At 29.5% G+C, this 23088-nt stretch overlaps 3 protein-coding genes across 6 annotated transcripts; 1 reads left to right on the top strand and 2 right to left on the bottom strand.

The window, feature by feature from the left end:
• Window positions 1-5: 5 nt before the first annotated feature.
• On the top strand, window positions 6-1994 carry LOC123266958 (zinc finger CCHC-type and RNA-binding motif-containing protein 1-like). 3 transcript variants are annotated; one of them, XM_044731406.1, is made up of 4 exons: window positions 6-47; window positions 431-557; window positions 1193-1304; window positions 1361-1994. In XM_044731406.1, the coding sequence occupies exons 2-4, from the start codon at window positions 445-447 to the stop codon at window positions 1862-1864; spliced, it is 729 nt and encodes a 242-aa protein (XP_044587341.1). In that variant the 5' UTR covers window positions 6-47; window positions 431-444; the 3' UTR covers window positions 1865-1994. The 3 variants fall into 3 exon arrangements, with proteins under 3 accessions (XP_044587341.1, XP_044587340.1, XP_044587342.1); XM_044731405.1 differs by having other exon boundaries at window positions 31-47; window positions 391-557; XM_044731407.1 differs by lacking the exon at window positions 6-47 and adding an exon at window positions 109-127.
• Window positions 1897-6677, bottom strand: LOC123266957. 2 transcript variants are annotated; one of them, XM_044731404.1, is made up of 5 exons: window positions 6581-6677; window positions 5198-6526; window positions 4326-4509; window positions 3348-4247; window positions 1897-2385 (listed from the first exon to the last, which is right to left on the bottom strand). In XM_044731404.1, the coding sequence occupies exons 2-5, from the start codon at window positions 6458-6460 to the stop codon at window positions 2165-2167; spliced, it is 2568 nt and encodes an 855-aa protein (XP_044587339.1). In that variant the 5' UTR covers window positions 6461-6526; window positions 6581-6677; the 3' UTR covers window positions 1897-2164. The 2 variants fall into 2 exon arrangements, with proteins under 2 accessions (XP_044587339.1, XP_044587337.1); XM_044731402.1 differs by having other exon boundaries at window positions 3348-4509.
• A 3933-nt stretch (window positions 6678-10610) lies between these two features.
• LOC123267170 (interaptin) lies at window positions 10611-22435 on the bottom strand. The gene is made up of 11 exons (XM_044731709.1): window positions 22291-22435; window positions 22036-22221; window positions 21881-21978; window positions 21638-21823; window positions 21219-21472; window positions 20988-21157; window positions 19536-19757; window positions 18939-19475; window positions 18655-18864; window positions 10916-11233; window positions 10611-10847 (listed from the first exon to the last, which is right to left on the bottom strand). The coding sequence occupies exons 1-11, from the start codon at window positions 22402-22404 to the stop codon at window positions 10635-10637; spliced, it is 2508 nt and encodes an 835-aa protein (XP_044587644.1). The 5' UTR covers window positions 22405-22435; the 3' UTR covers window positions 10611-10634.
• Window positions 22436-23088: the final 653 nt, after the last annotated feature.

The raw sequence follows: 23088 nt of genomic DNA, 5'->3' as shown, positions 1-23088 counted from the left end.
AGTTTACTTCGATTTAATATTTTAGTTTGACACATGACATCTGTGAGGTTAGGTTCATTTGTTTTTTATAAATCAGTGTGATTAAAAAATATGAAATGTGTTAATTTTATTTTTATTTTTTCATCATGTAAAAAGTGTTAAAAAAAAAATTATTGAATAATAATTAACAGCAAATTATCAAAATGTTAGTGACATAACAATTAAAAATTTTTCGACACAAATTAACAAAAAATATAAATTTTTTTTTATTTTATAGCAATAAAATTATTATAAAATACTTTAATAAAAAAATTTCACATGTGAAAATTGAAAAAAAATTATCAGAAGAAATTGTTTAAAACACTTTTTTTATTGTAATTAACTTGTTATAAAAACTAAAAAAATTGACAGGTATCAGCTGACTTTAAAAATATTTAAGAAAATTATTCAGATCTCTAACAAATAATGAGTGGCGGATTAGCACCAAGTAAATCAACAGTTTATATATCTAATCTACCATTTTCACTGACCAACAATGACATCCACCAACTTTTGGAGTCCCATGGTAAAATTGTCAAGTAAGCTTTTTTTTTTTACTCAACTTTCTCAATATTTATTCACACAAAATTATCTATATTATTGAGAGAATGAGCAAAATTTTGTGGCCAATGTATTTAGATGATGAAATAGGTTTTTATGGTTAAATTTGGTATCGTTGGAAGTCTTGACCTGGAGTTGTGCTTTTTCATGGTTTCATATCATTCTCACCGATAGTCAATTTATTATGATAAGTATTTAGGCAGCATTCGAAAATACTCTATCTCTAGAAACATAATTAATAAATGACCCCGTATCTCGTGAACTATTGACATTTTTAAATATATAAGCTCATCCCGATGTTACACTCATCAAGACCTTTCATTTAAGTACCCACATCAATTTTTCATATATTTATATGTATTATATATATATGTATGTATGAAAAATATATTAAAATGCATGTGGGTACTCAAATTAAAGCTCTTGGTGAGTGTAACATCGAAATGAGCTTATACCTATAAAAACGTCAATAGTTTAAAAAGTACAGTACAATTTAACAAAAGTCATTATTTAAAAAAGCAAAATTTTATTTATTTATAGTTCACAAGCCACGGAAGTCACATAGTGACTGCAAAATTGCTAGTTATTAATTATTTATTTATTTCTTCTCTAGAGTAACAGTTGTCAAAGATAAAATATCACGTCGCAGCAAAGGAGTCGCGTTTGTATTATTTCTCAACCGTGAAGATGCTACTAATTGCGCTAAAAATTTAAACAACACTCAGGTAATTTATTTTATAAATATTTTCTAATGAATTTATTAATAAATAATTATTTATAGATCGGAGGACGTACAATAAAGTGCTCCATAGCGGTCGACAATGGTCGCAGCACGGAGTTTATCAGACGTCGGGACTACCCTGACAAATCCAAGTGTTGGGAATGTGGGGAATCTGGTCACCTATCTTATTCGTGTGAACAAAATACTTTGGGAGCCAGAGAACCTCCTCCCAAGAAGATTAAACGCAAGAAAAATAAAGATTCCTTGACCAATAGTTCCGAGTACTACGAGTCTGACGAAGACGATGAGTCACATCCGAGACCAGCGAGACCCCCTCAGGATATTTATAGTTTTAATGATTATAAAGAAGAGCCGGATGTCGAGAGCTTAAGCGCGGCTATCAGACATGAGCAAGAGCAAATCGAGCTCGAGAAATATCGGTACAAGGTAGCAACAGGTGAGTACAACAGTGACCCTGAAAAAGAGAGTGAAGTTAAGCCTAAGTTAAAAAGGATTAAAAAAAATAATTACTTCAGTGATGAAGAGGAAGAATTGAGTGATTAGGATTTATGTTAATAAATAATTATTTAAGCTTGTTGATTGTAAATATTAAATTTAGTGTAAAAAAATTAATTACATATGATTTATTAAACAAGTTTATCTATTTACATATTTCGAGTATAAAACATTTGTACTGGATTTAAAATAATAAATAATAATGAATTACAATTAAAAAAAAGATTAAGGCACTAGGAATTTTTTATACTCGATAAATCACTGTTAATAAATTAATTACTTATAGACAGTAACAATAAAAAATTGTTCAAATTGAAATACTTGGAATAACTTTAGAATACTATTTTTTTATATTTTTAGAGAGGATTTAAACATTTCCAGCGTTCTTTCGTAATTATCTTTTCTATCAAATGATATATTTTTATTATCATTATTAGCAGAAGCTGGCTCATCAATAAAAATACTTTTTACAGAAAATAATTGTTTGCACTCTGGCGTCTCGGGTTCTAGTTTACACGTTTCGTCTTTATCGAATGAAAATTTTGATTTCATCAGTTCCAAAGCTTCGACTGAAATATTGATCAATTAAATTAATTATTATATCAATTTATTAAGAGGTTAGAGGTAGTCAGAGACATGAAAAAATGAGAATTTTCAATAATTTTTTTTTGCCAGTAAATCATTTTACTTTATAAAAGTAATAATATGGCATCATTACACAATGTTTTGATTTGACCACGAAAATTTGAAAAAAAAAAAAAAAAAATTGATAATTTCAAAAGTTATGGCTGTTTGTCTTGAGTCAGTTCTAACAAAAGGTCCTTGCGGTGATCATCATAAATCCTTGGAGATTCATCGAAAATCAATCGGACAAAAAAAAATAGTTTTGTTAATAGACAATCTTGTGCCTGATCAAAGCTTTTTTTTGAAAATTAACAAAATCACGGCCTCAGAAAATTTTTCTCTAGATTTTTGGGAAAAAACCAACAGCTAGGGCCAGTTTTTCAACCCGGGGTTTTAATTTAACCAGAGTTTGAAACGATAGCAACATATTTAATAAACATTGGAATAGTACTATTGCTATGGTTATAAACTCGGGTAAAATAAAAATCCCGAGTTGAAAAACTGGCCCTTAATTGTTTATAAAAAATCGAAATTTTTGAAAAAAAAAAATCCGTCAATCAGGCACTAATTTTTTATGTTTTTCAAAGTCTGTATAAATTTAATTGAAATCTAATGAACGGTTTTCGAGTTACAGTAGTCACCAATTCAGAAAACATAGTTTTGAGAAAAATGCATTTAAAGTTTTACACTCTCGAGAGCTACCTGCTCTCTAGCGTTCTGGAGTGCCTGAGTGCCCTTTGTTATTTGTCGAATAACTCGAAAAGTATTTGTCGTATTCACTTCAAATTTTCAGAGAATATTTTTAAGATTATACTTAAAGAAAATGTAAAAAAAATTGATTTTTTTTAAATTCTGACTACTCCTAACCCCTTAACTAATTACTAATTAATATTATGTAAATACTTACTATCTATTTTACTCAGAACAAAACCATTGACCTTGACAATATTTTCCATGAATAAAAAAATTGAAATATCGATATCCTCCGGGGAGTTTACAAAAAACTCGATATCCCAATACGCGACGAATGTCAGGAACCTAATCCCTATTTTAAGGAGATTTAAAAATTTATTTCGAAATTTCATCCAGTAGTAACCCTCAATTTTTCCTTTCCAACAGCTCAAACTATTAAAATTACTCTTTTCATTGCGGATGAACTCTTCTTTCAACTCATCTGTGTCAATAGTAGCGCATCGGTGTAAATTTTGAATAATAAATTCATAAAGCGCTTTGCAGCACCGGTTGCTAGAATTTTTCTCCTTGGGCAGTTTCAGGTGTCCAACTTTCAGAGCAACGTCAGCAAACCCTACCAGTTCGTACATAAGATTGACCTTATTAACGTTGCTGAGCGTGAAACTGCGCAACTGTTTCAAATAAATTTCCAAGACACAGTCATCATCATTGAAGCTATTGATGTCGTTGAACAGTTGCATCTCATCGCTCTGGTTGTACTTGATGAGTCGGCTAATAAAAAATTCGCTCTGGTTGAAGCTCTTCATCATTTCAGTCATTGAGATGAGCGACTTGAGCAACGGGTGACTAAAAACCAGTTTCTTGAAGATATTTCCAGCTAAATTCAAAGCTCTTTCATGAGTAATTCCAACTGTTGACTGTACATTGGAAATTAGCTTGGCGATTCCGCAAATTACACCGGTGAACTGGTGAGAACGTCTGACAAAGTGTATCGCTATGGCCAGCTCATTAAAGAGCTCCAACATTTCGTGCTCGTGCTTTCGCTGTGACCAATCCATGTACCTGGTCATCTGGTTGATGAAGTATTGCTTCTGAGTACTCAGCTGACTTGTACCTGCAATGTATCCGGAAAGGTAAGTTGATTTTTCGGAAATTGTTACTAGTAAACCTAGACATCTTCGGGCTTCGATACCGCGCTCTTTTTCGTGCCATTCGGTAGCGTCGCACAGAGTTTGGTGATTAGCTACATCGGTGTCATAAAAGTCCGATAAATATACATCATTCATGTCACGTATGTCGTCATTGTTCATCGCCGATTTTATTGATTCCAGGACTGTTAAAATATTCAACAACAATTCTCTTGTTGTTGCCACTATCTGTAATAAAATTAAATTTATTCATTTTTCATTAAATAAAAATATAATAATCTATATTATTAAGAGAATAATAAAAATTTTGTGTCCAGTATAGTCATACGGTAAAATCGGTTTTTTTAGTGAAATTTAGTGTCATTGCAAAGGTCTTGATTTGAATTTGTGCCTTTTCAAGGTTTCATATCATATTCACCGATAGTCAATTTATTATGATAAGTATTTAGGCTGCATTCGAAAATGCTCCATCTCTAGATACATAATTAAGAAATGACCTTGTATCTTGTGAAATATTGACATTTTTGAAGATATAAGCTCATCCCGATGTTACTCTCATCGAGACCTTTCATTTGAGTACCCACATCAATTTTTTCATATATTTATATATATTATATATATATATATATATATATATATATATATATATATATATATATATATATATTTATATGAATATATGTATATATATGTATATATGAAAAATTTATCAAAATGCATGTGGGTACTCAAATTAAAGCTCTTGATGTGTATAACATCGGAATGAGCTTATATCTTTAAAAACGTCAATATTTAAGAAAGTACGGTGTAATTTAACAAAAGTCATTATTTAATAAACCAAAATTTTATTTATTTATAGTTCACAAGTCACGGCAGTCACATAGTGACTGCAAGTTTACTAGTAAAAATTAATTACCTTGTTAATTATTAAAATAACATCCTGTGAATTTATTTCTTCCTCAGTAACTTTAATAATCCTCGCGACATCCACATGCAAAAATTCAACATTTAAATTTTTTTTATCAATTACTGTAACCATAGGCTTGACAATCTGGGGATTTTCAAAAATCCTCAGAGTTTTTTCATCCTCTAGAATAGGTAAATTGCATTTTCCACTTCTATCTACAATCTGGATATTAACTATAGGCTTCTCTGGCAGCGATGGCTGGAAAATCGTTGGAGGAATTTCTTCAAACGGATATAGAACTACATGAGTCTTTAATTTATAAATTGTACTGGATGAAAAAGAAGCTTGGGACGTCTGGTTTATCTTTTTCTTCGTCGAAGTATTAAGAAGACTATTTTGAGGCGACTGAACGCGAGAAGCTTTCTTTAGCTTATCAGCGACTTTAATAATATCGTGATTATTAAACTCCAATTGTGTGGTGAGCGCTGCATTTTTTTTAGTTAGTTCATTGATTTGTATTTGATACTGATTAGCCTGTCGCTCAAGAGCACATTCTTTTTCCACTGACAGCTGGTTGGTTTTGGTCAGCGCGGTATTCAGCTGCTTCCTCAAGTAGATAGACTCGCCCTCCTTTATCCTCAAATCATCAAGCAGCTTTTTGTTCTCACTCTCCAGCTTCTCCAGCTTCTTGCGATTTTCTTCATCGGGATCAGCAACGACATTTTTAGCTTGAAAGGTTGAATTTAACCGATTGTTCACCAGAAGATTATTTCGGAATTCATCAGACGTTGGCGTCTCTGCAATTGTTTTTAAATTACTAGACGATCCAAGAGTTTGCGAAGGTGGGACGCGAAAATTCTTCGACGAAGCTAGAATCTGAGATGGCTGATATGGTCTGAAGTCTTGGTTGAATTTCGACGTCGACGGCTGCGGCTGCGGGTTCAAGTTAATCCGCGACACTGGCTGGCTAGTTTTAACTGAGTTAAATTTAAATTGAGAAGGATTAATACTTATTACTGACGTGCTAACACCTTGAGACGCCTGAGTCACCATCTTGTCAAGGTCCTCGAGGAAATCTTCCTCAGGATCTTCGCCCCATTCGTCCAGGTCTACTTCCACCGTCGACGGTCTCGAGGAACTGGAGGTACTAGTGATTGGAACATTAGTCCTGTAATTAAGGTTTGTCTCTCGGGATATCTGGCTGACTGATATGTCCAGCTTTGGTCTCTTGGCATTTTCGGAACTATTGGTTCGTCCAAAACGTTTTGACATACTGATTATCAAATTATTTACAACTAATTGAAAAATTGGTCATTCCAATTTTAAATTGTCAATGCACTGAAAATAACTATATATTTATTAATGTTTACAAAAATATTTAATAATACTTACAGGTTAGTATCAGCACTATGATTTATATGAAACATAAAATTATTTTAAAATTGATTTATATTTACAAATAATTAAATTATTGCCAAATTGTTATTTATAAAAATTAAATCATAATTTTTGTACAAAAAATAATTTGTTTTGTTTTATTGTTTACATCGTTAAAAATATTATTTACCGCGTGGAGCCATTTTTAATTTACTACGCATGCGTGATGAAATTTTCGAATTTCTGGGTACATTCGAAAGTACATCAAGGGGATAATTTTATTTTTGTTTTTTTTTTTCAAAATTGTTAAAAAAAAAAACGATGACCAAATCATGTGGAAAAAATATATTTCAAATAGTAAATAATTAATCATATTAATTTTTTGCTCTCCTTTGGATCGATTCTTTGAATTCTTGTTTACATCTGAAATGAATTTTGAGTTGCGGTCAACCAGTCAGATCGACAGCATTCCGAATTATCAAAACTTTAGAAAATTAAAAATTCCACTACACTCAAAGTTTATAAAATACATTAACTTAAATAGAATACCAGCCGAAAAACAATTTTGAAAATTATAAAACACCGAGCTATCGAATATAGGTAAACATAAATCTTATATTCCTCAAGAGTTAAAATTATTGATTTAATTTCGAAAAAAGTTCGTTCCGACGTATATTCATCCGAATACTCATCCATACGAATAATGATTCGGCCGAAAATTACTCATCCAAATAACTATATATTTACATTTTTCGGCTAAATGAGTGTTCCTCTGTTCATTCATTTTGGCGTAAAAATTTTCGTTGTTATGTTTTTTAATTTATTGAGACTTTGTGACTTTGAAAGATTCTATTAATATAATTTTAGTTTTTTCATTATTCAAGTTTATATTTTTCGAAATTTTAAAATTTGTAAAATTAATTATTTTAAATTATATTTTATATTTACTTTCTAAGTTCTAGAAATTTATTAATTCGGAATGTTGTCAATCTGACTAGTTGACTGCAATCCTGAATTTTATGAAAACAATTATACCAGAAAGATACAACAAAATTCTAATTATTTACATTTTTAGCAGTATGAGTCGCATTTAAATTTTTCTACCATATTTTAAGTTAATATTTACAATAGTTTTAAGATTTTATTCTTAGAAATTTGTAAATACTTGATATTATAAATTTCAATTACATACTATTTATACTTGCCTGTTCTTTTAATATCAATTGTTGACAGCGACTGAACTTGTTGGATTATAATAATGTTCAGTTAAAACGTAGAAAATAGTACCCAATATTTCTACTCATCAACTAACAATTCTCTTATATTTTTCTTTCAAAGTTTTCTTCAGAGCATTATACTTTGTATCTTCAATTAATTATGTCTTTAGGTACTCTTTATCCAGACAAAATACAACTACAATCATATTTGCTTGAAAAAGATCTTCTGGCTCAAATACACTGTAAAAAATTTGCGGAGTGAACGCGGAGTGAATGAAGAGTGAATGATTTTTAATTGATTCACTCCCAGCGGAAGTGATATTTACTCCGAGAAGGAGTTAATTTTTATTAATAATAAAATTTACTCCGCATTCACTCCCAAAATAAATGAATTTAGAAATAAATAAATTTTTGCAAAGAAAATATTTTTATAAACCCTTTTTATATTTAATTATTAAAAATTTAATTTATTATTTTTAATAATATTTCATTTTAATTATTATTATAATGTTTTTATTTATTTTTTTTTTATAAATTAATTATAATTAAAAATTGTCAAAAAAAAATATGTATATATATATAATAGCGGACCCGACAGACGTTGTCATGTACACACGTCTTAAATTTAGAAATTTTAGGAATGAGCTTGTATAGTTAAAAACATCATTAGTTAACAATATGCAATGGGCATTCTTCAATAATTAACATTTTCGTAAATATAAGCCCATTCTGATTTTATACCCGTCAAGAGCTTTCATTTGAGTACCCACATGCATTTTTGATATATTTTATATATTTATATATTTCACAAATACCATATATATAAAATATATAAAAAATGTTATGTGGGTACTCAAATGAAAGAACTCGATGAGTGTAACATCGGAATGAGCTTATATCTTTCAAAACTTCAATAATTAAGAAATGACATTGTATCTTGTCAACTAATGATATTTTTAAAGATATAAGCTCATTCCGATGTTACACTCATCAAGACCTTTCATTTGAGTACCCACATCAATTTTTCATATATTTTATATATTTATATATATTATATATATGTATATATGAAAAATATATCAAAAATGCATTTGGGTACTCAAATGAAAGCTCTTAATGAGTGTAACATCGGAATGAGCTTATATCGTTAAAAACATCATTAGTTAACAAAATACATTATCATTCGTTATTAACATTTTCATAAATATAAGTCCATTATGATTTTATACTCATCGAGAGTTTTCATTTGAGTACCCACATGAATTTTTTCATATATCATATATATGATATTTATAAAATATATGAAAAGTGCATGTGGGTAGTCAAGGTCAACAACAATTTATAAATAAAAAATCTATTAAATAAATATTTTCTCGTGGACTGAATTGTGAATCTAAACCATTCTGGAATCCACCGGAAGACACACAAAAAATTTCATTAAAATTGGTCCAGCCGTTTAGGAGGAGTTCAGTGACAAACACACACACAGAAGTAATATATATATAAAGATTAATTTTGAGATTTTTTTTGTAGAACGAAAATTCATCCTTATGTTATTTATTTTAAAAACTCCGAACGCGGATGTTTTTCGGAGTGAAATTCGAAATTACTCCAAAGTCACTCTGAAATCACTCCGCAAATAAAAACTCCGGATTTACTCCCTACGCGGAGTGATTAATTACTTCACTCCGGAACTCCGAGTGATGGGAGTGAAATGGGAGTGAAATGGGAGTGAAATTCACTCCCGATTCACTCCGGATTTTTTACAGTGTATTAACTTATGGTATAAGTGTAATTCAGCATCAGTAGCCATAATAATTAATCCATAATGATTGAAATGATCGATTGAAAAAAAGAGCATTTTAAAATCCTGCTGCAAGACGAGCATGACAAACAGAACGTAAAAAGTCTTTCCAATATTCTTTTCCAGTAAACCGGGAATCAAGACGCCGCGAAGACAAGCCAGTTAAAAGAAGGAGACATAGATATTGATTGAATGATTCTCTTAAAAATAACTTTTCAAATTTTCTATATATTTTTTTATTATTTATTGGTTTGGGAACTAAATTTTTTATTGATAATTATTACTTTTTTGTAAAAGTTTGATGATACTGAAATTAGCAGACATCTGACAAATTATTCGAATTTTTATAACAAATCAATTATTATAAAAGGAATATTTAAAAAAAATTACATTTATAATTTTTGAAAATTTCTACACATGAAATTTTTTCGTTAAATTTTTTTCTTTACAATTAAATTGTTATAACAATCTAAAAGATGTCTGTTAAATTCACACGGAAAAAAGTAAACTGTTATAAATAACAGTCAATTTATAATAAGTAATGATCAACTGCTAAAAATTACCATTTCAAACAGTAAAATCGTGATTTTACTATTCACTGTATAATATTTACCTGGAAGAAAATACTATTTCAAACAGTAATATTTGCTATGTAAATGTCTAAAATGTTAAAGTATAATAATTAAGAATTCAGACTTTGATATTTATCATTTCGTACTTAAAAAATGATCTTATGATATGTAAAAAGTATAAATTAAAGTTAGTAAATTTCTAATACAAGCAATGTCAATATTTACAAAGTAAAATGACTTTTATTGAACTGACATTATGTACTTTTGAGTCATTAAAAAAAATAAAAATTCAATAATAATAATCTCAATAATTCTTATTTTTACCATTACAACACTAACATAGCGTCTCGTAGAATTAACATATTGAGCTGCCCTTTTGGGAGGATATTTTTATAGTTAACTAAAACTTATAAGATGATAAGTAAGAAATATTTTTTTTTGGACCACCCTAATATAATTCATTTTATTTTTATATATCAATAATTACAATTGCAAGTATCATAGAGATTTGGACTATTCTCAATTGGTATTGAAGGACCAGGAGTATCAACACGAGCTCCAACATTGAAAACATTGCTGTAAGAAGTGTTCAAATAACTGACTTGACCTTGAAGAGTTCGAATTCGGCATTGTGCTTGTTCGAAAGCTTCACTCAAATGATTTATTTGACCCTGCATCTTTTGTCGTATCTGTAAACGAATTTAATTATTTTAATCAAACAAAATTTTTTCAATTCAATCTTTACTATTCATCAAACCTCATCTTTGTCTCTTTGAGCAGCTTTGGTCGTTGCCCTGCATTGCGCCAGTTGTTTTTCCAAATCACCTATCTGTGCTTGCATAGATCGACGTATAGTTTCACATCTCTCCTTCGTTCTTGCCACTTGCCTGGCCGAATCTTCTCTAACTTGCTCCAACATCGATGACAGTTGAGCAATTTCGTGTAATTTTTCTTCAATTCTCTGCTTGTACTCATTCTCGCGTTCTTCGGATCTCGCACAAGCATTCTTTAATCGTTCATTTTCATTCTTCAATTCGCGGTTTCTATTTTCCAAATCTTCTTGTTGATCTGATCCCTAAAAAAAATTTTTTTTTTTTAATTAATAAAGTTTTTAGATAGATTTCATAAAATCTATCTATTGTATTTGCCCTTGTGTCAAAATTCACGTAGAATTTCGTTACAAATAGTTTAGAAATGGCAGCCATTTGAAATTTTCGAAAATGTAAAAAATCACATGTTTGGTGACTTTACTAGGGAATAACTTTTAATTAAGAAATGATAGATCGTTTTTCTGCATCCTATCCTAAAGCTTATAAACTTTTCTTTAATTTCACTTATAATAAATTTACAGTAGCGCTCAAAAGTATTTTGACAAATATTTTTAATGGTTTAATTAAAAATAAATATGAAACACAATAATCATTTATTTATTTTTTTAACAGCTTTTGAATAATCTACAAAATAGTGTCAAAGGGATCCTAGTTCGTAACAAAAGAAAGTTTAATTTTTAAAATATTAGGAAAATGGTGGCTCCAAAGTATTTTGATATTGTTGAAAAAAACTAACGCATAATGTTGTCAAAATACTTTTGAGCGCTACTGTACGTTTTAATAATTACAACAAAAATGTAAGAAGCTGAATCTCATCCAAGTCAGTTCTAATTATTTATAATATTGTTATTAAAATCATGAATTATATGAAATCTACTAGTGCTGTACAATTTGGCCGACTACACCGGCCAGAAAGTTTAACCAGGTTAATTAGTTCATCGGCCAGCTGGTTAATCCAAATTAACCGGTTAAACCGATCAACTAGTTAAACGGTTAACTGATTAACCAGTTAAATGGTTAATCGATTAAATAGTAAATTTACATTTTCCATAATATAAATAATAAATTATTATTAAATCTAATATTTTTAACATCTTTACACTAATATTTATTTATTTTATGTTTTAATTTAAGATAATTATTTATTATGGATATTTATATAACTGAATGATAATTTTTTTGTTTTTTAACATAATATTACGGGTCATTCTATGTCAAATCGACCAATGGTTGGAATCGACCCCTTTCGATTTGGATAAATTTTGATCAGAATATTTCTTTTATCATAAAACGAAGTTCTGCCAAAGGAAAAAAAATAAAAAAATTTATTTTAAAAGATATGCAAATTCAAAAATTCGCGATTTTTCCAGTTTTTCAATTTTGATTTTGTAATATCTCGAACGTTATTATACATACAGGAATGGCCTTTTGTTTGTTTGAAAGGAGACACTTGGGGCTATTAAAAAAAATATTTGGGAATATATTTTGAAAAATTCTCAATTTTTAATTTTTGGAAATCGTCAAAAATGACGATTAACATTAAAATTTTGGCTCAATTTTTTTGTACAATATCTTGTATTGATGTTACAAGATCCTAAAATTTTTAGAACTGTATTTTTTGTTTTTTTTTTCTGAAATATGAATTTTTGATTTAAAAAAAAGATTTTTTTTTGTTTTTTGCAACTCTAAATAAGGTAAAGTTAAGCAGATGCATAGTATTCTAATTTTGACCATTAAATAATTAAATGCACGACATGGAAATATTAAATAATAAATTAATTACAATAAGTTTTTTTTTTTATTTTTTGAACGTAATTTTAAAGTCAGGCATAACGCATGATATAATTTCTTATTTTTTTAACGCATGATATATACTACCGATTAATATATTTACGTCATAATCTCAATACCACTGGCATATGTCATCATTAATGTAAAATAATGAAAGTCAGATCTTGCTGTATCAATGTAAATATTTGAGTTTTATTTTCTTGAAATAAAAATTTTCTGTAATCAAAAATGTCTCACTATTTATTATTATTTCACTGAATAATGGCTATCTAATAATTTAATTTTAAATAAATAAATTAATAAAAAAATCTAATTATTGCTACTAAAATGTTCGTTTATTATCAGCAAATCATTTTTTCAAAAATGAACAAATAAAATGCACAGTTATATAATTTTTCATCTTTTAAAGTTATAAGATATTTAACTTCCCGCTAAGAAAATCGAAGATTTTCAAAAATCGGGAAGTTATTGTTTTCACCCCATTTTTCGAAAATCGAGTTTTCATCGAATCTCGACGTTTCGAGGTCCTAGAAAGTTTCCCTGACTTCCCGCGACGGTGTCTGTGTGTGTGTGTGTGTGTGTGTGTATGTAAACCTCTCATAACTTTTTAACGGCTTGACCGATTTAATCGCGGTTGGTGCCATTCGAAAGGGCTTGGCCGAACTTAGATTTTGAATATACTTTGGACCGATTCGGACCGGTAGATTTTAAGAAATCTCAAAAAAACTCCAAAATTTTTTTTTTCAAATGTGGTGTTTTTGGAATAACTTTTAAACGGCTTGACCGATCGATTCCAAAAACTAATCAGATCTTAACATTAAAAACGTCGATCGCCGCCAGACCGGTCAAAATCGGTTGATTCGTTCGTGAGTTATCGTTGACGAAAGAAAACCGAAAAAAGTGTTTTTTCGGAATTACTCCGAAATTTCTTGTTCTATCAATTCAAAATTAAAGATTTTTTATGAAGCTTAAAAAACTGCGTCGAATACCATCAACCGCGTGAAAATCGATTCATTCATTCAAAAGTTATTGCGATTTGAAAATTCAAAAAATAGTGTTTTATCATCCTTCTATCAGACTTTTGAGCTCGAAGAGCTCAAAATAACACACATATTGTATTTATGAGCTCGAAGAGCTCAAAAACGTCATAAGTGCAATTTCGAGCGTTTAGATATAGAATTGGCGGGAAGTTGCAGGGATAGCCTTCAGGGTCAACCGTTTTCCTAATTTTTAACTTCCCGCTAAGAAAATTGAAAATTTTCAGAAATCGGGAAGTTATTGGTTTTACCCCGTTTTTCGAAAATCGAGTTTTCATCGGATCTCGACGTTTCGAGGTCCTAGGAAGCTTTCCTGACTATTTTCACGATAATGTCCGTACGTCTGTATGTATGTATGTATGTATGTATGACCGATTCGGACCAGTAGATTTCGAGAAATTGCAAAAAAAGTGACAAAAAAAATTGTTTTTTTTTTATTTTTTTTTAAATATCTCCGAATTGGCTGAACCGATCAACTTCAAAAACTAATCAGCTCTTAACCTTGAACACCCGCATCAATCGCCACATAGAGCGTCAGAATCGGTTGATGCGTTCGTGAGATATCGTTGTCGAAAAAAATCGAAAAAAGTGTTTTTTTGTAATAACTCCGAAATTTTTCATCAGATCAATTTTTTTGTTCAAAATCATTTATAGAGCTCAAAAAACCACATCGATCGCCGCCTACCGCGTGAAAATCGGTTGATTTATTAAAAAGTTACAGCAGTTTGAAAATTAAAAAAATCGTGTTTCATCGAATTTCGATAAGACTTTTGAGCTCGAAGAGCTCAAAAGCATAGCAAAGCTTTTTCTTTGAGCTCGGAGAGCTCAAAATAACACATAAATTGTATTTTTGAGCTCGAAGAGCTCGAAAACGTCATAAATGCAATTTTAAGCACCTAGGTATGGAATTAGCGGGAAGTTGCAGGGATGGCCTTCAGGGTCAACCGTTTTTCTAATTTTTTTTTCTTCAATTTATCTTGTAAAATATTAATGTTTTTTTCTTAATTTAATTTGAGGTGGATAAACAGGTATTTAAGTTATACAATTAAGTTTTTCATGTTTATAGTAAAAATATGCGGGTAAAAAAAAGGCACAAGTATTCAAAATTATTGAAAGCTGGATAACAAATTAAAAATCCACCCCGTAAAGTAAATTTTAGTTGGTTTGCACAAATTTGATTTAATTTTTCCTAATAATAATCAAACAAAGTAATCGTCAACTCTCTATTGAAATAAATATAAAAAATATAACAATAGTTTAAATTAATCTCTAAGTTAAATCCGACAAGCATTGTACTTACACGGAGAAAAATAAACTGTAATATTCACTCGTATTCTGGTTAATTTTTATAGTTTCAAACAGTAAAGCGGACATCGGGATGGCAAAATATAAATATTACAGAACTTAATGTAGAAAGTATAAAAGCCACAATTTATAATTTAATATCCAAAATAAGTGATGAGTAGCTGTCACTATAGTAAATAACGACTCTTTCATCTTAAAAAATTACAGTTTCAAACAGTAAAAATTGCCATTTCAATATATAGTCCATATTATGAGGAGAAGGGGAACTCAGATGAAAGAGAAGGGGGTCTCACTCTGGGAGAATTTAACATTTGAAACCGTAAAAATTATACTTTTAAAATATACATTTTACCAGTCCAAGCAACCCTTGCGGTTTTACAATCATTCTGAAAACACTCTGGAATTATTTAGAAATTATTCTGTAACCTCGATGATTCTTGAGTAATTTCAGAGTTAAATTGTTTCCTTTTTTCAGAATATTTTTGAAGTTAAATCAGAACGAATTCATAGTATTTTCATAGTTTTTTTAGTGAAACCATAAAATTTAGGCAGGTTACTCCGAATTGTTTTCAGAGTGAAGTCAGAGTAAATTATAAATCGATTCAGAATAAATTTATGATATTTTATGGATAGATGCATAGTTTTTTCGGAGTTACACCAGCGTGAATCCAAAATATTGTTACAGTGAATCTAGACGAAATTTCGGCTTATTCTAAAATGAGACTAGTGAACGCTTAAATATTATTTTTGCTCTATTTTAACGATTGTATGAAAAGAAAAAATATTTTCTCTACTCTTGTCATAAATTCGAAGTAGAATTTATGGTTCTTTGGAAAATTAACGGTAAAATTTCGTATATTTATTTAAAAAATAAAAAGTATTCACTTTTTCAATGAGATAACCATCTCATACAACGGAGGGTCCTGCAATTCCCTACTTAATTTGAGCTCTTGAAATATTATGTCTCGGTATAAATGCGGTTTTACAAATTTGTGGTTCCAATTTTTCACTTTCTAAATTGCATTTTTTTGGGTAATTTTAAACATTATCTTAAAGATCGAAAAGTATTGTTGGCAGTACAAAATCGACTGATTGAAAAATCTCGAAATTATTAGAAAAAAAAAACCCCTTAGTATGACATTTTTCAAAACCAGTCATTCCAACATATTGATGGAGATTTTCATTTGCTCTTCGGGATTAGATACAATTTTTTTTTTTTTTTATAATTACTGATTGATTCATAGATTTGATAACATCATTTGTAAATATGTATGTATGCATGTATGTTTTTAATACATAATTAGGAGTATAAATAAAACGATTGGAGTTTTGATTTAGCTTTATCTGTAGAAACCTCGTCTAACCAGGATATCGAAAAACTGTGTTCTATCTGTTAGAAAATTATAGAACTTATAGATAATTATTACTCGTTAACCTATAACGAACAAATAATTTAAAACAAAAAGATACAAATAATCTAAAAATTGAGATAATATCTATCTATCGATTTTGTAGTTAAGTAGTTCATCGCGAACAAACATTGTGATACTAAATTTTTATACAGAAAATACTATCATATTACCTAAATTTCTATTTCAGAAAAATTACGTATTCACCGAGGACTTGGTTTACATCCACACAAATTACACTCTAAAGATATGTTATGAATCTGTGTAAGACTCAATCAAAAGTATTGTGGGTTCACTTCGAAAAAACTCTAGTTCTATTTTGAGGATACTTTTGATTCACTCTAAAGAATTTTCGTGCTTATTCTGATTATTTAATAGTTTCATTCTAAATTCACTCTGGATTCATTCTGAATTCACTCTGGATTCATTCTGAATTCACTCTGATCTACTCTGAATCAAGTCTGAAACCACTCTGATTTTACTCTAAAAAAAGGTTACATAACCACTCTGAAAATACTCTGAATTCAGTCTGTTTCTACTCTGACTCTGAATTCAGAGTGTTTCCAGAATGAGTTGAAGGTTGCAAGGGAAGTCAATAATTACAGTTTGATTTTTAGCGATGCGTTTAAAATTTACCATTTTACTTTGTAAATATTGACATTGCTTGTATTAGAAATTTACTAACTTTAATTTATACTTTTTACATATCATAAGATCATTTTTTAAGTACGAAATGATAAATATCAAAGTCTGAATTCTTAATTATTATACTTTAACATTTTAGACATTTACGTAGCGAATATTACTGTTTGAAATAGTATTTTCTTCCATGTAAAGAGTATACTGTAACGTTTAAATGGTAAATATTATACAGTGAATAGTAAAATCACGATTTTACTGTTTGAAATGGTAATTTTTAGCAGTTGATCATTACTTATTATAAATAGACTGTTATTTATTACAGTTTACTTTTTTCCGTGATGAATAAAAAAAGTAAAAGCTTTTGTTGAAGAATTATTTATTATCAACTCTTCATTTTCTGACTTTAATAATTTTTCATTAATGGTGACATATGCCAGTGGTATTGAGATTATGACGTAAATATATTAATCGGTAGAGTTTTCTCTTATAACACTACACAATATGTATGAACGATTATTGACCTAAGTTTATGGTTTATGTATACCAAGAGCGAACAAATAGTATATTATTGTTATTATTATTATTATTATTATTATTATTATTATTATTATTATTATTATTATTATTATTATTATTATTTAAGATTTAATGTTAAAATTAACTGCAGGTTGTAAACAATGCAAGTCTTATGCGTACGTTCAAATCACCACTTGCAATCAACTAGGTAGAAAAAAAATTAATCAATTGTATATTACTGGCGATGATCCATGGAATCTCATAAATAATTTACAAATTTTGCCACTTAAATATGCACATTTTTTTCTTTTATTTTACTTTATAAGTTAATTCATATTTAAAATAAAAATAACTAAATATGAAAAGATTTTTTTATGTAAATATTTGAAAATGGGTAAAGAAAGCTGCTAGTTTCCATTTTTTATCGCATCCAAAAACATAAAATAATATAAAAAAAATCGCAGGTAGTTGGAAATAATAAATGACAAATTAAACAGTCATGTTATTGTTATTATTGTGACGTTTCGACTCTTTATTGAGTCTTCATCAGGCTCTGAAAAATACATAAAGCTCCTAATGTTTACGTATTTTTATTATCATATTTTTCGTCAACGGACTGACACTGCTAATATCAATACTGACTTCAAATTATAATTTTTTAATTCAAGTCAGCACAGTAAATTTTTTTTCGTTTTTTATTAATAATAAGTATCATACTTTGAGTAAAAATATCAAAGGGAAATTAAATAAGAACACGAATACTTGGTCATATTAATTTTGTTGATATCAATTTAATTAAGTTAATTTCTAATGTATATACATCAAATTGGTGATAAATACTACAACTTGATAGAAAATAGCAAATTTTTAATTTTATGCTACTAACCATTAAAACCTACCTTCCATCTTGGCGGATGCCGAATGGCCTTTTATTTAAATACTAATAAATTTAAATACTTAGAATACCTTAAGAAGAACATTTTCACTTCTTAGCATCTCTGACTGGCTGGTGATAGCTCCAATTTTATCTTTACAATGCATTAATTCACGCGATAACTCTTCACAATTTCTCTCCGCTAATAAACGCATTTGTTGACATTCTTGAAGTTTCAATTGCGTTTGTTTAAGAATGTCAGGAAGTGGAGCCAATTCAGCCAATTTTTCTTGAAATTGATTCTATTTGTCAAAAAAAAAATTAATATCAACCTCAATTGCTTCCAATCATACTAAAAAAAAAATGATTAAAATACCTTAACTCTTCCTAATTCAAGTGTAACATTTTCATTCATCCGAGCATTGTCCATTTCCATCAGCTCTAACTGCCTTCTCTGATCTTCAACTTGTTCCTGAGCCTGTAAATACTTATTTCGATAATCCTCTAACTGATTGGCTTGATCCTGAATCATAGATCTCAATTCTTCGAGTTCTTCTTGCGCTTCCCTGTATCGCTGCCGAGCAACAATCACCGTCTGTTCCTGTTCCACCATCTGTTCTTTGCTACCAACATATCTATTTCTATCCGATTCAAAACACTTTAATCGCTCTTGCAAATCTATCAGTTGATTCTCAGCCTTTTCCTTCTCATCTTTGGCATCACGTGTCTCCTGCTTCATTTTTTCGGCATCAGTTCTCAAATAAGAAACTTCACGTAATTTATTGTTGTAGTCTTCTTTTAGTCTTGCATACTGCTCTCGTAGATCTCGCAATTGCTGCAACGGACAATTACTACCGCCCATTGGAGCGTGCGTACATACTCCAGTACAGGAAGGAATACCAGTCGCCTGAAGCAATAAATAAAAATTTAATAAAATAATTAATCAAACTAAAAATTAATTTAATTAACAAACCATTTTAGGAAACGGAATTTCTTCAGGTAAAGGTTTCAGAACTCCACGATCTGATGGTGAACCACGAACATCACCTTGGTTAGGACAAGGACAAGGCGCACAAGGTGCTGTACACCTTAATAATTTTCTTTGCTGTTCTAATTGAATTTTTTCACGTGTCACAGTTGCTAATTCTTTTTTTATTGTTTGAACATTTTGCTCTATACTGCCTAATTGTTCTTCCTGAAACAATTTTAATAATTTAATCAACATGTTTTCTTTTTTTTTTTTTTTTAATGATACTGAAATAGAGAAACATTTGATCATTTTTAGAATTTTTTTAACAAATAAATTATAGCAAGAAAAATTTATTAAAAAAATTATATTTTTAGAAACTCTAAAAAATTATAAATACGACTTTCTAAAAATAATTTTTTATACCTAGTTTATTTAAGGGGGATAGCCACTGTGAAATTTCAAAAAAAAAAATTTTTTTTTTTTATTAAATCAAAGTTTATACATTCAAAAATATGTATCTAAAGTTTTATATGAAAATTCCAAATATTTTTCGAGTTATAGTCATTTTTGTGACAGCGTGTCAAATGACCATTGCACGCGCGGCGCTCTGACGAAAACGCGTTTTTCTCGAAACTACTTTTTTTGAACTGGTGAGATCTGTAATTTGTATAAATATGAACCGATTTGCACCTTTTTCTTTCGTATTTGTCTAATCAGTAGCTATGGTTGCACGTAGGGGATTTTGAAATTTTTGATTTTTAAAGCTGTTTGAATCCAAAAAAATGAGAAAAAAAAACGAAAAAATTTTTAATAAGTCGCTTAGGGTGTGCCAAAATTCAACTTCAGTGATGGACCTCTTAAAATTGGAATTTTGAGTTCCCCTTTTAACAGGAGTTGTGTTTGGGCATTTCCTGAGATATTTTGAGCGTAAGGGATTTATTTGATTTTCATAGAATTTTTTAACAGGAGTTTTGTTTAGCTAAATTTTAAAATTTTGAAATTTCAGCAAAAATTTCAGACATTATCGCTATTTTTTTTTAAAATCCAAATTTTCAAAATCCCCTACATGGAACGATAATCACATGCATGTAGATTACAACGCAGTTTGGTTTTTTTGTTTTAGATAATCCGTTTTTGAGTTAGAGATCCCACCGTAGTGGAGGAAATTTTTTTGGTGCTCCACAGAAATGCTTATAACTTTGTAACAAAATGATATTTTTTAATCAAAATTTAGGAGAATGATCTTCAATGTATAATTTATAAAACAAAAAAACCCGATCCCCAAATTCCTTTATTACCCCAGCCAAAAAATTCCCGAAAATCACCTATTTTTTCGATCCTCACTATGGCTATCCTCCTTAAAAAAAATGTATATATAAATTATCAAGCGTCTGCTAATTTCAATATCATGAAGAAAAATTATTTTTTTTTATTGCTAGAAAATAAATGCAAGACCAGTTGCTGTGTATTAGTTTCGCAATCAAACAACTTGTTTCCTAATTCCGCAGGACAATCACCACGTTTAAATCTGAGTTCAGTCATTGAAACTGGAGACATTCCTGGCCGACAGCATCCAAGTTGACTGCAAATATCATGTCCGGATCCACCGCCACCCAATCGTGAACCTGATAAATAATCCATCAAGTGATTCAACTTTTTATCTAATTAATTCAATTGAATACTTACGTTCTGTATTGCTTGGACAGTAATTAGAATTGTTGTAACGCGGACTAGTCTGATAATTAGCTGACCGTGGAGAGTTTTGAAACGACCCAGGACAACTGTAGTTTACAACTTGTTCATTTAACGTCGCAACTTGATAACTCAATTCCGTATTTTTTTTCATAACCATACGCATTTCCGCTTGAAGGTTACATACTGTTCGCTGAAGATCTTCAACGACGTCGTCCCTTTCTATCAAGGCCTGCTCTAATTTAAATCTAAGAAAATTTTTAAATCAAATTTTAGACAATAAATTTAGAAAATAAATAAACAAATATTTAAATAAAAACTGAACACATTGACACTTGAAATTTATCTAAAGTATGACCATCAACTGTCAACTGTTTGTTTTCAATTTTTTTTATAATTTATAATTAACTTACTTGCCACCTTCCAGTTGAGCATTTTCACGAGCAAGTTTTTCTTGGACATTGAGAGCATCTGAAAATTTTACCGCTATTTTTTCCAAATATTCTATATTGGTATTGTTGAATTTTTTTTTACTGTCAGCTACAATAATTCTGGGGATTCTTTCTTCAGTGTTGCCACAAACGATTATCCTCGGCAATCTATAAAAAATAATCGACTGTATTACTGAATAATAATGAATGTAAGATTGTATTTACTTGTCTTCAGGATATTCTTGCTGAGGTAACTCGAAACATTCATCTTGAGAAGTAGCTTCCCAGTTTTTCCGAAATTGAACTTTAACTTTTTCATCCTCCTACCAAAAATAAAATAATATTAATACCCATACAACTTATTTCACCGATATAAAAACCTTGATATCTTCAGATTGAGAAATTAGTCCCAGGGCCTGAACGTAACCATCAATAGACGCAGGATCTGTGACTTCCAGAACTTTTTGAATCTTTTTAGTCAAAGCATCAAGTTCTGCCGTTTTTTTTATAACATCCCGACTTTTTTTCTCTAAAATATACTTCTCTTTATCTGTCAAATCTTCTTTCTGCATTGAAACGAATTACTTAGCCATAAGATTAATTCTTTAATTAAATAAATTAATTTAATAACCAACACATTGTAATTGTTCGAGTTCTTTTCGAAGCTGATCAATTTCCGCTTGCAAAGATGCTAATTGCTCATACGCTTCACCTATTTCTTTGATCATTTTACTGTCCATCATTCCCATTGAGTTATCTACAAATATAATAATTTATAAAGAATATTACAATTTTTCATGAAATTACATGAATCTTTTTTTTTCTACTGACCTTCGCCTTCAGCGTACCTCACGCCTACAAGAGGTTTTATATCTTCTTTCGACGGATTAACATGATGAACAAATTTAAAACTACTTGTACTTGTATCATTAGATCCTCTTTCGCTCATTTGAAAAGAAGAAAATGAAGTTATCGCAGAGCATGAACTGATTTTAGAATTTTCATGTTTAATATTTCCATCTTTGTTATTTATTTCTTCTTTTGGAGTTTTGGTATCTTCTACAACAGATTTTGAACTTCCTTTTTTAGTATAATTGGATACTGTTCGACTTGGTTCAAAAGAAGAAAATGATGTTATCCCAGACTGCAAAGCGTCTTTAGATTTTCCATCTTTAATACTTTGTTCTTTAACACTGAGTCCTTCTTTACTCTGATTTACTTTGCCTTCATCTTGAATTTCTTTTGTTGTATCAAATTCATCATCTAATATTTTAGTACTTTGTAGTTTTTCCGACGCATCAAATTGATCATCCAAGATTTCACTATCTTGTTGCAGATCTTCTGTCGTATTTAAATGTTCACTCATAATTTCTGAAGATAAAGCCGGTAGAGTTTCATCCTCTATATTGAAAGTTGTTTCTGTTTGTCTATTA

This window comes from Cotesia glomerata, linkage group LG6 (genome assembly GCF_020080835.1).
Source record: "Cotesia glomerata isolate CgM1 linkage group LG6, MPM_Cglom_v2.3, whole genome shotgun sequence".
NCBI classification, from domain to species: Eukaryota; Metazoa; Arthropoda; class Insecta; order Hymenoptera; family Braconidae; genus Cotesia; species Cotesia glomerata.
The sequence above is the reverse complement of the archived record's forward strand: the minus strand, read 5'-3'. Positions and strand labels throughout refer to the sequence as shown.

What these genes read in the sequence shown, in the direction of transcription:
- LOC123266958 (XM_044731406.1), top strand. Translation starts at nt 445, where the DNA reads ATGAGTGGCGGATTAGCACCAAGTAAATCAACAGTTTATATATCTAAT. An exon ending in TCCCATGGTAAAATTGTCAA is followed by an intron (nt 558 to 1,192) that starts GTAAGCTTTTTT and finishes TTTCTTCTCTAG; the next exon opens with AGTAACAGTTGTCAAAGATA. An exon ending in AAAATTTAAACAACACTCAG is followed by an intron (nt 1,305 to 1,360) that starts GTAATTTATTTT and finishes AATTATTTATAG; the next exon opens with ATCGGAGGACGTACAATAAA.
- LOC123266957 (XM_044731402.1), bottom strand. Translation starts at nt 6,460, where the DNA reads ATGTCAAAACGTTTTGGACGAACCAATAGTTCCGAAAATGCCAAGAGA. An exon ending in TTATTTTAATAATTAACAAG is followed by an intron (nt 4,510 to 5,197) that starts GTAATTAATTTT and finishes ATTTTATTACAG; the next exon opens with ATAGTGGCAACAACAAGAGA. An exon ending in TGTTCTGAGTAAAATAGATA is followed by an intron (nt 2,386 to 3,347) that starts GTAAGTATTTAC and finishes TCAATATTTCAG; the next exon opens with TCGAAGCTTTGGAACTGATG.
- LOC123267170 (XM_044731709.1), bottom strand. Translation starts at nt 22,404, where the DNA reads ATGGGAATGATGGACAGTAAAATGATCAAAGAAATAGGTGAAGCGTAT. An exon ending in CTCAATCTGAAGATATCAAG is followed by an intron (nt 21,979 to 22,035) that starts GTTTTTATATCG and finishes TATTTTTGGTAG; the next exon opens with GAGGATGAAAAAGTTAAAGT. An exon ending in GCTCAACTGGAAGGTGGCAA is followed by an intron (nt 21,473 to 21,637) that starts GTAAGTTAATTA and finishes AAATTTTCTTAG; the next exon opens with ATTTAAATTAGAGCAGGCCT.